The sequence below is a fragment of the Balearica regulorum genome, chromosome 3, assembly GCF_011004875.1.
Source record: "Balearica regulorum gibbericeps isolate bBalReg1 chromosome 3, bBalReg1.pri, whole genome shotgun sequence".
Classification (NCBI taxonomy): domain Eukaryota; kingdom Metazoa; phylum Chordata; class Aves; order Gruiformes; family Gruidae; genus Balearica; species Balearica regulorum.
In genome coordinates, this window is record NC_046186.1 from 92,435,706 (window position 1) to 92,450,678 (window position 14,973).

The 14,973-nt window shown below is 43.0% G+C and overlaps 1 protein-coding gene across 3 annotated transcripts; it reads left to right on the forward strand.

The window, feature by feature from the left end:
- The first annotated feature begins 74 nt into the window (after window positions 1-74).
- On the forward strand, window positions 75-14,497 carry RNF8 (ring finger protein 8). 3 transcript variants are annotated; one of them, XM_075748994.1, is made up of 8 exons: window positions 75-353; window positions 2,957-3,085; window positions 4,595-5,335; window positions 6,393-6,455; window positions 7,231-7,320; window positions 8,488-8,595; window positions 9,566-9,777; window positions 11,564-12,917. In XM_075748994.1, the coding sequence occupies exons 1-8, from the start codon at window positions 108-110 to the stop codon at window positions 11,601-11,603; spliced, it is 1,629 nt and encodes a 542-aa protein (XP_075605109.1). In that variant the 5' UTR covers window positions 75-107; the 3' UTR covers window positions 11,604-12,917. The 3 variants fall into 3 exon arrangements, with proteins under 3 accessions (XP_075605109.1, XP_075605108.1, XP_075605110.1); XM_075748993.1 differs by having other exon boundaries at window positions 77-353; window positions 9,566-9,770; window positions 11,564-14,497; XM_075748995.1 differs by lacking the exon at window positions 75-353 and adding an exon at window positions 1,859-1,888 and having other exon boundaries at window positions 9,566-9,770.
- Window positions 14,498-14,973: the final 476 nt, after the last annotated feature.

A 14,973-nucleotide genomic window follows, 5' to 3' on the forward strand; every position in this document is an offset into this window, starting at 1 on the left:
CCGGAAGGGGTGGGGAGAAGGGCGGAGGCGGGAGGGGCCGATGGGATAGCGGAGGGCACGGTTGGTGAAGGGGTGACCGCAATAGCCCTCGCCGACTCCTAGAGCGCATGCGCAGTAGCCCTTCTCGTGCTCCGGGCTCGATTAGTCTGGCTGTTGGGCGGTGCGCGGCAGCTACGCCGTCCGTCGCCTCGCGAGAGCGCCGGTGCCGCCGCCGCCGCCGCAGCAGCAGCGATTGCTCCCGCCTGTCGCAGCGGGCGGGCGCTATGGCGGCGCGCGGGGCCTCGCGCCTGGCCTGGTGCCTCCGCCGGGTCGGGGCCAGCGGCGACTGGCTCCTGCTGGAGGCCGGCACGCAGGTGAGCCGCGCCGGGCTTCCCGCGGGCCTCGGCCCCTCGGAAGGGGGCGGGCGGGCGGCCGAGGCACGGCCGTCGGTACCGCCCGGCCTGGGGGACCGGTACCGGCGCCGCTTGACCTGAGCTGCGTCGTGGCCTGCTCCTCCTTGGGCCCGCGCGGGGCAGGGCCGGGCCGGGCCGAGCGGCCGCCGGTGCGCTTTGTTCCTCAACGCGCTGCCTGGGAGAGAAAAGCCCCGCCCCGGTTAACGAGCAGCGGTTGCTAATTGCTGTTCGGAGGAGCCGGCCGTTCACCCCCGTGCACGCCCGGCCCCCCCGCCGAAGGGCGGCTCGGTGGGGCGCTGCCCGGCGCTCCCACGGGCACAAGGCGGGGAGCAGCGGTCGGGGCGGGAGCGTTTCAGCACCGGTAACGTGCGGGGGAGCGGGGCGGCGGCCTGAGGGCGGGCGTTTGAGTCCCATTTGCCAAGTCGTCGGTCCAGCCGTTTTGTAACACGGTCTCGTTTTTAAGTAGGAGCTGTTTGTGTGGCACGGTAATGGCGGGGGGATCCTTAGCCTGATTAACGGGGTGATGGTGAGGTTAACAGCACGTCACGTACTTGAGTTTTGTGACTTTGGTTATTCAGGTGTAAACGAGGTCGTATTTTAAATCTATTTGAGCACGGCGTAGGAATAAGCCTTTTCCAATGTTCATGTTTTGTAACTGAAAGGCCCCAGCGGGTCCTTGTGCTCTTTCCCCTGAGCCCCGCAGGCAAACACACGCACTGAGGTTGGACGTGAGAGGATTGCTGTTCCACTGGTCGAAGGCAGGCCGTTCGGTGTTGTGGGTTCACGCCGTACCTAATCCCTTCGTGCTTACGCGTTGCAAAAGGTGCCCCTCAACGTGTCTTTCAACGCTAGGCAAGTCTTTAAGCAAACGTATGGTCTTGTAGCTTCAAACTCACGATGTAACGAGGCACGCAAGTACGCTTCGTGAAGGACTAGAGTTAGTACGTCTGCCACACGTGCAGCCAGGGCTCTGTTAATCGTGTGGAGAATCTCGTTCGAGATGTTATTGCGATTGTCTGCGCAGTGCTCTAGCCCTTGTCGTGGGCAACAGGGGGACTGACGGCATCCCGGCACCGCAGGCTGGCGTGTGAGCACAGGCTGCTTTCTCTGGGGATTTAAATGTCAGCGCCAAACTGCACCGTCGAGGCACGGTGATGTGCTGTGCCCTGCCGGTGCTGCTCTGGGCAGCAGCGAGCTCCAGCAGGCGAGTGGCAACGTCTCAGCCCCCCGATGTGCAATGAACTTGGTCAAGGGGGAGTTTTGTGACTGGCCCTGCCCGGTCTTAATTGTGCCAGATGTCTGTGACTGAGTGTTAATTACAGGAGTCTTTATCCACCTGAGTCTTTGTACCTCTTGCATATACAATCCAAGTTGACATAATGCTAATATATATGAAGCATGAAAATTTCCTTTCATGATTTCAGTTTGCTGCCTTACATTTAGTTATGATGTGGGAGTCCGAGTTCTTGCTTTAAACTCGGATGGTACCCGCTCAGGTAATGTGTAGCGAATTAATTTTTCTTGACTGTCGTATCTTGCCATCTTGTAAGAATTGGAAGGTGTGATGCAAGTGAGTTGGGATTGTAGGGAAAAGTAAGCGCAGCCTTCATTTCATGCATGAAAACTAGAGCGCGCTTTTATAATATTCTTCACTAGATTTAACTGTAGGCTTCTGCGGAAAGGTGTGTGTCCTGCTTTTTCTGCTGTAGAACATTGGATCCATGTAGTTGTCTAATTACATGATAAGTTGACTGAAAACTTGTGCAATGTGTAGATGAATAAGACAAGCGTGTATGATTATCAGCTCTTGCAAAGGAGGCAGTGGAGGGAGGGAGAGCAGAGCCACGCTTTAAATGGCAACCTGCAATTAGATCAGATTTAATAAGATACTGTAAAACGGTATGATTAAATTATGTCCCTTCTTCCAAAGATGCTATTAGAGTCTAATCAGATTATTTGGATCACTTTCACTAGTGGTTAAAAACTGCATGTAGCTTAGTTTCTGAGCCTTAACATTGATGGTGTGATTTACAAAAGCGTTGCGTGTTTAGGGCACGGTTATGTGTGTATTTTTTTATGTGGTGGCAATTTTCTGGGCTATTTTTTCCTGCATCTTTTCCTGTTTACAGACAGTTGAACAGATGCAACTAGCAAAAGAAGGTAAGAAGTAATCTTGAGACCCGTGAACAATTGTACTGGTTTGAAGAAACAGTGTTTAGTTAGGTAGTGAATAAGGTGGGACACGGATGGATTGAGAGTGACTTTGAGCAGCTTTGCTGCTGACGAAGCTTTCCATGAAACTAAGGCTGTAACCTGCCTTAGAACAATCAAATTTTCCTCAGTGGGAGAGGAAGACAATACTTCAAACTTTGTAAGTTTCCATTTTCTATCTATTCTTGAATTTAAATGCAAAAAAAAAAAAATAATCATGTTATCCTGAACTCTTTGGAAATAGCTATAAGATGCTAATCAAGATAGATTTCTTTTGTACTTGAATTGAAACCATATAAACTGAATTTACTGTTTCGTTTCTGATGGCAGTTACTAAACTACTTTATTTTTAGGTCACTATAGGCCGAGGATTAGATCTCACGTACCAGCTGGTGTCAAAAACCTGTCCCTTGATGATCTCTCGTAAGCATTGTGTTTTCCAGCAAAATGCGGAAGGCCAATGGACTGTCAAGGATAACAAGGTACAGAGACTGATTAAAGACGTTCTACTCTGACATTCGCTGAAGAGAATGCCCTGTTTGTGCTCAAACAGTGTGTGGGCTATGATATAATATGGTATAAGTGTGATAGAAAGTCTGTGGGAATGTGTCTTGTCTGTTGTGCGCTTCTAGCAGGATGCTTCAGTCTACTGCAATTAGGATACAAACTGTATTGCTTTATGTAGATTTGTCTCTGAGTTTAGCATTTTTCAGACAACTGTAGTCTCGCCAAAGGTGCTTAACAGTCTGTGAACCTGTTTTGTGTTACTCTCTTAAAAAAAAAAAAAATCCTATGAATTTTGGCAGTATTCAAAAGGATAATGTTCTTGTAGTGCTAATGAAAGGGTAAGCTGATATTCCTTATTGTAGTGACACAATTGCTTTAATTGTAATCAACTACAGCAAGAATCTATTGTTAGAAAAACCATGCTTTGTGTTATGTTCAAATGCGTTTCTTCTGAAAGTACTCCTCAGCTGATTAGAATAAAGTGTTGACATCAGAGTCCTCAGCTACGTCTCACTTTGACTTCAGTAATCTGTTTTTTATATCCTGATCTCTCTACTTTCTCATTCAGGCTGAAAATTAAAATCAAAAACTTGCTTTAAAACAGCACTGGTAGAACAGAAACGTTCAACGTGCAGATTTGAAGGATGTTTGAATCGAGAGCAGATTAGTCAGAAGGAATGGAGTGGCTACTATTAAAATTACACTGCTCTTAAACAAAATTCTGCTGCGGTACTTGTATAAACTTGAAACTTACAGGTTTTACGTGATTGGAAACATCTATGGTAGATTAGCTGCTAACACTTCCTCTGTGTTATCACTGCTACCATTTTGTCAAGTTGTTTTATTGAATCTCTTTTGAGATATGTTAGTTGTTAATGATTCTGCAGTTCATCTTGAGCACAGATCAGTTGTGCTCTTTTTCAAAACTATTTCTTGAGCTAATTTAAAAATCCTTTTTCTAATTTGAATATTTTCCTTCTTGTTTATATTCTCCCTGTGTTTATAGAGAACTGTCTCTTTTTTTCTTTAAGCAGTATAAGCTATACTCCTTTTTCTTTTCTGATTTCTTCTTGAATTTCAGGTGACATTAATTGTCAAGAATACTTACTGCAATATTCTATGTTCTTGACAATGATCTTTTCTTCATATTGGTTGGTTCTTATTTCTGAAGCTTTTGGGCAGTTTTTTTCCCCCTTAGAGTTCATTCTTTTCCTTCTGCACAAGCGCAAGTATTAATGTTGTTCTTAGTGCTTGTACACAAAATCTGTGATGCAGGAATAATGCATGGTAAATAATATAATGCAATAGCTGTAATAAATGGGACGCTAAGCCAATAAACTGGGTATTGCAAGGCTTATTTAAAGAGCTGGCTTGTTCTGGTTGCAACACTGAAGAGGTTAGATATGTTTACAGTTGCCAGAAATAACTTGCAGAGGACTTTGTAACTGCATATTAAGTTTTGCTGATTCTCTGTTCCTTTGCAGAGTCTAAACGGAGTCTGGCTTAACAAACAGCGCCTGGATCCCTCAAAAGCCTATCCTATCGCTGAAGGAGACCGTATCCAGTTGGGAGTGCCTTTGGAAAACAAAGAGACTGCTGAATACGAGTATGAAGTAATTAAAGAGGAATGGGAGAAAATCAGACCCTTTTTAGCCCAAAGGAATGACCTGGGGAAAGCTAGAAGTTCAAGAACTAAACGTAAATTTAGTTTGGAGGAATTGGAGACACCTGAATCAGAAGGCCCTTCAAACTCCAGATCCAAAAGAGACAGAGTGTCCTGTGAAAATGAACCTTTGCGTAAATCATGGGGAAGGGCAGAAGAGGCCAAACAGTTAACAGAGAAGATGGATGTCAAGCTGCCTTCCCCTGGACCAAGCGAGGAGGATAGCGGTCCAGTGCGTAGTAGCTCTGTCCACTCCGAGAAAGCCCTGTCTGACCCCCATAAAGACCAGAAAGTCTCTGGTCTTGCACAGTCATGGACTGGCTTGGAAATGCTGAGGAAAACTCTAGTAGATATAATGAAGTTAAAGGTCAAAGTGCAGGAGAAGCAGAGAGCAGTTCTGAATGTGAAGCAGAGGCGCAGGAAGTGCGCTCAGAAGGAGATCCAGGCAATGGAGCAGGAGCTGCAGGAGTTGCAGGACCAGCTATGCACGGAACAAGAGCATCATCAGCAGCAGGTGGAAGAGCTGGAGAGGACATTCTCTAAAGAGCAGCAGAAGCTAGAGGTATAATGGTGGTCATCTTTTTGGCCTGTGTCTTTTCAATTTTTATGGAATGCCTAATATAAGACATTGATCCAAAATAAGATACAGTAACACAAATAACATTTGTGTGAATTACTCCTGTTAATTGTCATGGAAGTATTTAATTTCCAGGCATGTGCACCAAAAGAAAGTGCAGAGACACTTTCATGTGCAGTGATTGGGCTACATGGGGAATTAGGGAAAAGGCACCAAATAATTTTTAAAATTTTCTTACAAACAGGTTCATTACAGCAAGATAGTAAAGCATTTCAGTTAGTAAAAAAGCATGATTTTAAATAAAAATAATCAAAAGTCTCTGCCTGATTTCCTGTGGTTACAGAGCACTGTAAGTGTCAATTTCTCTCTAGTATATGGCTGAAGTAAAGCCCAGTTTGTGTGGCAAATCCATTCCCTTTCCAAGCAAGTGAATTGTTGTATGCCCTTTTAGATAACAAACTGATGTCTTTCTACTTGAGTTTGCTCAAAATCTGGTTTAAAGGAAGTAAGAATTCATCTTGGAGCAAGTTTCATAATTTATCAGTTACTTCCTTTAAAGTCTGCTGCTAAAGGCAAGATACCTGTATCAGAAGTACAGGGAGTCTGGAGTTGTGTGCTTAGGGACAAGGGGAAGTTCAGCTGGAGCTGTAGGTATGTCTGACCTCTGAGTGTGCTCAGAGATAGAGTTGCAGCTTTTTCTCATGTTTAAGTTGTGGCTGACCTCTTTGCTGCTATGAACATGCTGGTGTCTTTACAGCTAGAATATCATGGAGGTGTTCCAACTATGTAACTGTAAATGATATATCCATTTTAACACTTCACAGTAAACGATTGCTCTAATTTCTGTTTCACACGTGTAACACTAGAGTGGGACATCTCAGGGTTTCCTGAAAGAGAGTGTTGTTTCTTTAAGCATATCCTCTAAAGAGAGTGTACAAAGTAGTCATTTTCTGTCCCTTACTTTCTTCGAGTCTTTTTTTTTTTTTCTAAACCAGTTTTCTTCCAGCAAAAAAGGTCATCTTGGTTTTTTTTGTTTCCTCAGGGTGGAAAGTGGCAACATGGGGAAGAGAATCTGAAGGAGCAGCTGGCCCAGGTCCTGCAAGAGGCAAGTAGTTAGGAGTCTTAAGTCAGTCTTACTGCTGTGGCCTCTTGGTAGAAGACTAGGATTTTGCCTCAGGTGCAAACTGGATGATCTTCACATATAGACCAAATTTCTGCCAGAAAGCGGCAGACCTCCCTTTGTGGGAGTTGCTGTTTGCCAGCAAATACGGTGAGAATATGCATTCAGATTGAAAGCATTAAGTAGCTGCAATCATTTGAATTTGGTCCTTAGGCTGGTGGGCTTTTTTGTGAGATCTGTCTGCTAGTTATCTGTTTTGGAGAAGTTGTTTTGGCAATTTTAACCAGATGAAAAAAACCTTACTCTTGGTTAGGAATGTTTTTGAAAGAGATTGCCACACACTTAGGCTTTTTTCCAAAAGGTCTTTCCTTTTGGAAAGCTCATCTGAAAACAGCTTCAGGTAACCCTGCGTACACTGACAGGCTTTTGCAATCCTTATGTGCCAAATACCCCTTGGTATGCAAATGTCTCAGATACACTCAAAATGGTAGCTGTAAAACCTAACTGAAAGGAAAGAGTAACCTGGGAGAGGGAATAAGAAGTACCGCGGCACTGGGAAGGTCATTAATAACTCACTACATTCCAATTTTAAGTTCAGGTTAAACTGCCTTAACACTCCAATTTATATATACATGTGTTGCCCTTTTTAGGAGGGGATTAGGAGAAATAAGTATGCTGAACCTCATGATTATGGCCATGTATATTTAATAGGATAGCTGATAATGGCACTATTATGATTTCTGGGGTGGTATTGTTACAGCATCATGCTTTGATGGAAGAACTGAGCCGTAGTAAAAAAGATTTTGAGGAGATAATTCGAGCCAAGAATAAAGAACTGGAAGAAACCAAGGTAAGGAATAACGGAATTCTCAGTTTTATTCATATGTGAAACATGATATGCTCCAGCAGAGGAGATGGTTTATTTAACATTTGTCTTGACTGTACTTTGCCTCCTATCGTGAAAAACTCCTGTATTTTGAGGTGGCAGCTGACTCTAGTTTCCAGGATTGGGGGAGGGTACGCCTTGCTCTGTCCATAAAGTAGTGTTGAACAGCCATTACTAGATCTTTCTCAATCATAAAGAAAGCCTAGAGCACCTGAACTGTGTGTTGTGCAGGAGAAGTGTGCCCATTCCACCCTTTCTTTAAAAAAAAAAAAAAAAAGTGTGTTTGAAAAGTGAGGTGCTTCATTTTCAGTTAAGAGTGCATTCAAGTAAAACGGCAGTGTTCCAGCAGTCCTATAAGGGAGTGTAGGACTGAAACAACGTGGAATTTGAATAATGAATGAGATAAGCCACATTTCTTCCTGGCCTTGACACAAAGTAAAGAGTGGAAAATAATTAAGGAGGTCCATTCCTGTGTCTTACTCTTGGAAATTATCACATTATCCAGCTCTGACTGTTTGCTTTATGCTTGGTTGGGAGTTTTTTATGTCATCTTTGCAAATCTGTTGCTGTTTCAAGTATAGCTTCAATTGGAAGAATTTCTTTGTTATTTTTAGAAGATAGAGCAGGTACCTAGGAGCCTAATTTAACTGCAAAAAAAAATTATTGGGCAGTTAAATGCAAGTAAATGGCTTAAATTCTTATAGTTCTTTTTATTTTTTTTTAAATAGTTGAGGTATTTTCTCTGTTGAGTGTTTTGCTCTTTACATCAGACATCGAAACAACTGTTCTGTTGACTTAAACCAAACTCAGGCTGGGAAGAGGTTGAAAGAGATTCCGAAAAGATTGATCCAGCTGGTCGTTTCTTTAGACTGAAGGGAATTTTGGTAATGGCTGCTGTTCTTGCTTGTAAGTTCTTTACAGTGGGTGGGAATATTCTCAATATGGTCGTGACTACAAAGAGGAGAGGTTACAGATCTGGGTATATAATAGACAGACTTGACATGTGGAGACTTGCGGTTGTATGATTTTCTACTTGCACTACCTTCCCCTGCACGTGCACTTCCTGCCAATATTGTATTGCGTAAAACCTTGTTCTTTGTTGATGTGTGACCATATGTGCTTTTCCACTAGGAGGAAAAGGAAAAGGTGAGAGCCCAAAAAGAAGAGGTGTTGAATCAGATGAATGATGTGTTGGAGAATGAGTTGCAGTGCACGATCTGTTCTGAGCACTTCATTGAGGTATGTTTGAACTGGTATGGGTTTGCCAGTAAAGAAGAGACTTGAGAAGCTTCCCCTAGTTCTATTAAAGCAATAGTCAAGCTTATTTCTTTACTTCGCTAGTTTAACAGTCTCAACAGACCCAGTGAGTTGTGGGTAAGGGCTGGTCCAGAAACCCGTTCTATCTGCCCTAACTCTTCTGGGCAGCAAGTTCAGCTTTAATGTCTCTACCCGCACAGGGATGCGTGCTTAATCCTAAGATGCATATCAGCTTGGAGCAGTTTTGGGTGTTTTTGAACTGGTGCTCTGAGCTGCTGCTGACAGCCTGCTTGGGGAAGAGTCATTTTGTGGTGGACCTTGCTTTTAAGTTGACTGGGGTTGGACTGCTACAGGTTTAGATATAGGAAGAGGTAAGTAAAGGAAGGGGGGTGCAGTGTTCAGTCCAGTCCTGAAATGTTTCTATTGTTCAGATAAAGTCTTTCTTTGAGAAACATGCCTGCTTAGTGATAGGCTATGCCTGAAAAGCAGACTGTTATTTCTGTTCGCGTTTCGCTAGAACTTCAGTTTCATTACATTCTACTACAGGAAACCTGATGTTTTAGCCTTGCTATAATGACTTAAGAGCTAGCTGAATTTTTAATTTCTGGTTTCTCAGTAATTTCAGATGCTATTCTGCAGTATCTGGGTTTTCCATAATTTATCCTTTTCAAGTTGGGGAAATTTACAATAGAATTAATTCTTTTTGTCTGTGTCTCTGACTCGCTGTTATCTACAGTGAAGCCATTAACCGATTTGTAAAACTTGTCTGTGCTCTGGCATGGGATAGTTTTTGTATAACCCCTACAAAGGCTAGAGGAAGGGGCTTTGGGCTTCTCCCAGCCCCTTCCCTTATAGGAAGTGTTCATCTAATGTTTCTCTGACTTCAGTATTTTTTCTTGACAGTGTTTGTGTGAGCATGCTCTGATAAGTATCCTTCCCTCAAATTCCACAGGCGGTCACTCTGAACTGTGCGCACAGCTTCTGCTCCTACTGTATCAATGAGTGGACGAAACGTAAAGTGGAGTGCCCTATCTGCAGGCAAGAGATCAAATCAAAGACACGCTCTCTGGTGCTGGATAACTGCATTGACAGGATGGTAGAAAAGCTGGATGTGGAAATGAAAGAGCATCGCCTGACCCTTATCAGAGAGCGGAAAGGTGAGAGGTGGGTGGATGTGGCATGATGAGTCCAATCTCTCATTCCATCTATTTTGTACAACTTTTTTTGGCACCTATATACCAAGGAGATGCTCAGGGAATGCAGCAGAAACACTAGAAAATTAATTTTAAGATATATTGTGTAACTAGCTTTACTGCACAGTAAAAGCAAATTAATAAAAAGTTTGGAAAATAGTATGAATTCCACAGTTGAGCAGGACAACATAACTGTGCTAAAGGTTACACTGTTTTGAAGAGATCACTAAATAAAGGCAAAACTATATAGATTGGGCCTTGGAAAATTTACCAGGCATATTGTGATTAAACTATTGAATACATTGTTGCAAAAACTCAGCAGAGCAATACCTGATGAGAAACCATGAATTCTCTCCTGTGTGCTAGATTTATGTAGGAAGTCTGAAGGGAACATTGGTGTGTCATGTAAGTGTACGGCTGAACTGGCAGTTGCTTTGCCGTGTTAATTTTTGTGGAGTTAAAGCCACTGTGGCTTAAATGCATAATTTCTTGCCTAGTTGTAGCTGCAAGACTGCGTGACAGCTATGGCTTTAAGTAAAACTCCGGTATGGGTTATTCCTCTTCTGCTTCCCTCTTCCAAATTTGTTTCTAGAGCACTTGACACTTGTATCTAGGTGCTGAAATGTAGAAGTCTTTTCTTGCTACCCCTTAACAAATTTCTATTGCTGCGTTCTCTTAAGTAATTGTCTTGTTTTCCTCGAGTGCATGAACCTTCATTTTGCAATGTGTCAAGCCTTTTACCTAATGAAAGGTGCTTTTGAAGTGTTTCAGATTCCCCATGGTGACATGTATGACACTGCTAAGCAGTGTTAGTTCAAACCTGAAATTACCACCTGAGTTTAACCAACTTGGTCTGATTCCCTCAGGAAATGCTACGCTGCTCAGAGGCTGCCCGGCTTGGCTTTGTGAATTGCTTTCACCTCTGCAGAACTGATGCTGCTCTTGTGTAATATGCACATCTGCAGAGTATGTCATAGCACTGTCAAAGTGTCTCATCAGGTAGCTAATGGTGATTAGATGAAGTGGTGCCTTCACTGGAGTCCACTTTGCTTCTGTATTGTAAACCAGCGGTCTTCATGCTTGTTTAAACAAAAAGGAAATAAGCTTATAGCCTGCCTTCATATAATTAGAACATCTATCACATAAATGACTATTAATAGGCAATCATTTAGCTTCATTATGACACACTTTAAGAAGAAGGATGAATTGTTTCTGTGCAGTCTTTTTATTCAGTGATGGAAACATTTTGATTGACACAAAGATAACCATGCATCTATTTAAACATGAATTCTGAAGAAGAAATCAGCTGAAAGAGAACTAATGATACAAGTGGCACATAGGAAGCTTGCACTCTTAAATGTATGGAGGTTTTGATGGGGCCCTAGGTGTCCTGAACAAGTGTTAGTTGTTTGAGGGCTCCTTACCACATTTTGTTGCTTCTCTCTTTCTTACCTGGCAAGGCACTGTAATAGTTAGCCACTTCCATTGCCAGCTGTGTGCCAGTGAAAGGATGGAGAAAGTCTCCTCATCTGTGCTGTCTTAAGAGGAAAAGGCATGTAGGAAACTTAAGAAAACAAACCAACCTCTGTGTTCTTTTCATGCTGAAAATTGAAAAGAAAAGGCCTATGCCCTACAGCTTGAAAGATCTATTGCAAGCTGACACTGAGAGGCTGGAAGTTTCGAAGAGAACTAGTAATTTAGCAGTGTTTGTGGGTACAGTGGTCACTAACTTTTGTATCTGTGTGTTTTGAATGCAGAGAAACAGAATGTGTTGGTGAAACCAGCCACAGACAATGACAGCAGTGTCATTTCTTCCATCTACTCCATCTTGTCAATGAGCAGTTGTGACAGTGAGGACTCTGAGGGTGATTCTTACTACCATGAACGCTACTACATTATCTAAACACTGTCACTGGGGACTCGTTTGCCTGTGTGCTGCCCGGAACCAGGCTAATGGTGTTTGGTTGACTACTGCTGGATAAGCGGACTGGACATCTGCAAGGAGAGACTCTTTTGAAGAGGTTGGAGCTGAGAACTAGCAGCATTTGGAAGAAGGACCTTATTTTTAAATTAATGTACAGAAGCTTGATCTCCAGAACGAAATTGGGATTGTGAGAGAGCAAGCTGCTGCTATCCTAAATGGTTGACATACAAAACCTAGGCTTCCATGATCGCTTGTGACCTATTCGGTGTAATGTAATAGTTTGTATGCATCACTGCCCTTTCCTTAGTGAATGACATGTTTAAATGTGTACATCAGCTTCCCTTATTTCAGGCACCAGAGGGAATGGCCTGAGCTATTTGAGAACTTGGCCATCCTTAGCAGCAAGCAGGAGTGGTATATCAGGAGCAGGTGCCAACGTGGGTTTTCCTCTTGAATTTCATATGGCAGCTAGAGTCGTCCCAGGCCTCTGGCAGTAAAGGTAACAAAGGGTGGGTTATGGACCCTGGCAGCCTTAAGTGCTTACATGCATCGTAAGCTGAGCTGCTGGCCATCTGATTGCTCTGTTGATGTTACTCGTTTTCTGTTAGATAGGGATGGAGAAGATTAAATCTTCCAGAATTCCTTAGCTGGTGATCTTTTCCTGTAGTATCTTTGGTTCCCTCTTCAGACTTTTGCATAAAGGGTTTTAGAATTGGGAACCAGCGCATCCAGAAGTTCTTAGCAATGACTTCAGAAACAGATATAGCTCTTGTCAGCAGCAGAGAGGAGCCTCTGCCTCTTCAGAAGTGCTGCCATCTGAATTAGTGCAGTGCCCTGTTGGCAGGGTAGGAAAGCAGCATCCATAGGCAACTACAAGGTACGGAAGAAAGCGTTTAGTTTTATTGTTTACAAAACACTGCTGTGAGCTGCGGGTTGTACTACCCTCACAGCGAATCGCCCATCCCTAAGAGACTGAGCAAGTCTTGCCTCATCCTATCACAAATTTGTCTGTGAAGTTCCGTTTTCAGTGGCGTATGCTTTTGACTTAGCTGTTACATGGAAAGGACTGTTTTACACTGTGAGAAGAGGATGGGGGAAGCCCTTCTCATCTGTAATATTTCTTTGGCTATTTGTATGTACTTCCTTGTTTCTATGTTTATTTTGTTTAAGAAGGAAAATATAAATCCGTTTCTGCAGTAGTCTTCCTTGGTGCAACCACTGAGATGAATGTCTTTCTCTTAGTTGTCTTAGATTTTCTTTGAGAAAACACAGACTATCTCATTTTAATGACTTTGCTTCATGTTTTGATTGCTGCAAGCAGTGTGACTATTTTAAAGTTATTTGAAAGACTTGTGTATTCAGGAATTGATAAAAGATAACCCAAGTCTTCAAGCCTGTGGCTACCCTAATGGTAATTTAGTAGATACAATCATACCTCTTATCTTCTTCCTCTAAAGAAAGATCCCATTAAAAAGGTGCACGAATGATGATGCGGTCCTGGGGAAGTAGTGCATTCTGACAGACTTGATTGGTAGGACTTAAACAGGGAAGGTAGGTCTGATCTGCAGGACAGGCAACTTTCTAAAATCTTAGTGTATGGTTTATCTTGTGAAGGAGCCATTACATCTTGAATTTTCCTCTTTCCCTTTTAATGTTAATTTTCTATATGGGCTCTTGAAAGTTCCTTTTGTGAATATATGCTCTCTAGGACGTCTGAGAGAAGAGGGTTCCTCAGAATGCATGTGTGGTAGCCTGACATTGGAATGGGCGTTCCCGATGAGGAGTATGAGGAAAATACTCTGGTTCCTTAGGACTGCAAATTCTTCTGCTGTGTATCTCTTCTATGTTGCTGTGCTTTTTTTTTTGTTTGTTTCATTTTGCTAAATATATTTATTTTGTTATGTTGGTGTTTATGCATATTGCAGAGAAGGATAATGCTTCTCCTAGCAAGAGTAGTTCTTTGGTGTGCTTTCTGACTGTGTCATCTTTTCACTAGAATTTGAAGAACATAAGTGGTACACCAAACCTTTTCCACTGTTACCACTAGGTACATAGTGCATAAAGGCCCAGGGAGAGAGAGAAGTTGAGGAGTAACACTCTTCACTGGCAAAAGCATTTCACTGACAAAAGCAGACCTCATTCGGTTCCTCAGTAAAACTGCTACCAGATAAAGAGCTGATGACTAGGCATACTGAAGTATGAGCTTCTGGAAAAGATGCCCCCATTTCTAATACTCCTTTGGTCTAAGGTCTGGATCCTTTCTTCTTCTTGATTGTACATCTGAATGTCCACTCACAGATGTCATGCCCTAAACTGTTACCTGTCTTGGGATGGCATCAAACTACTTCAGTCTGGCATCCAGGATTTAGGTTACAACTCTGAGCTAGTCACGGTTGATGCACAGCAGGCTTGATGAAGATTCAAAACTTGCTGCTTTCTGTTGGGAGATTGCTGTCGTATAGTGGGATAATCAAACACTTCCAGAGCAATATATTGCTTATCAACATCAGCAGGAATAGCTGGGATGGAGTGCGAATGGGTTATGGAACAGGACCATCGCAGAGGGATGGTGGGCTGTTTAACTCCTGCAGATCTATGGATTGCACGATCAGTCTGACACATGCTGTATCTTACACATTTAATCTACTATGTTAGTGCTTCGTGAGCCTTAGCAACAACTGTCATGTAACTTTGCAGAGGATGTAACAGGCAATTGAATAATTCAGCCTTCTCCCCTCCCCCAATTTAAGTGGTTTTTTTTCCCAAAGGTGCTCTGGCCAGTCAGTGTTTTGCTTCCTGCTCTTATTCTTTCTTCCCTCCTGCCAGTCCCTTTTGCTGTAACTTCACCTACTTAGACACATACCTTACAGCAACAAGGTAATCATAAACTGTGCTTCCCAAATAGTATACTCCTCTCCCTTGGTGCTACTCTGTTAATTTTGGTTTTAAAGATTAAGCATCCATGCCTGTGTACTGAGCTGCATGCCACTGGGTTTCAAGCTTAATGCGAATTACAAGAGCTCAATTAGTGCCTGAAATCCTTATGACACATAACCTCTTGACATGTATTAGGCTTTTATTGTGTGAACAGCTTTATCATCGCTGGCCTTACATAAACCTGGCTCTGCTCAAGTAACAAAGCTGTAGTTAGTTAATGGTGAAGTGTCTAGTGGTGAGCAGGCTATTCCCCTCGTTTCTTAGGAAACCGGGGCTGGCTGCAGGAGTGATGACGTGTACGGGCAG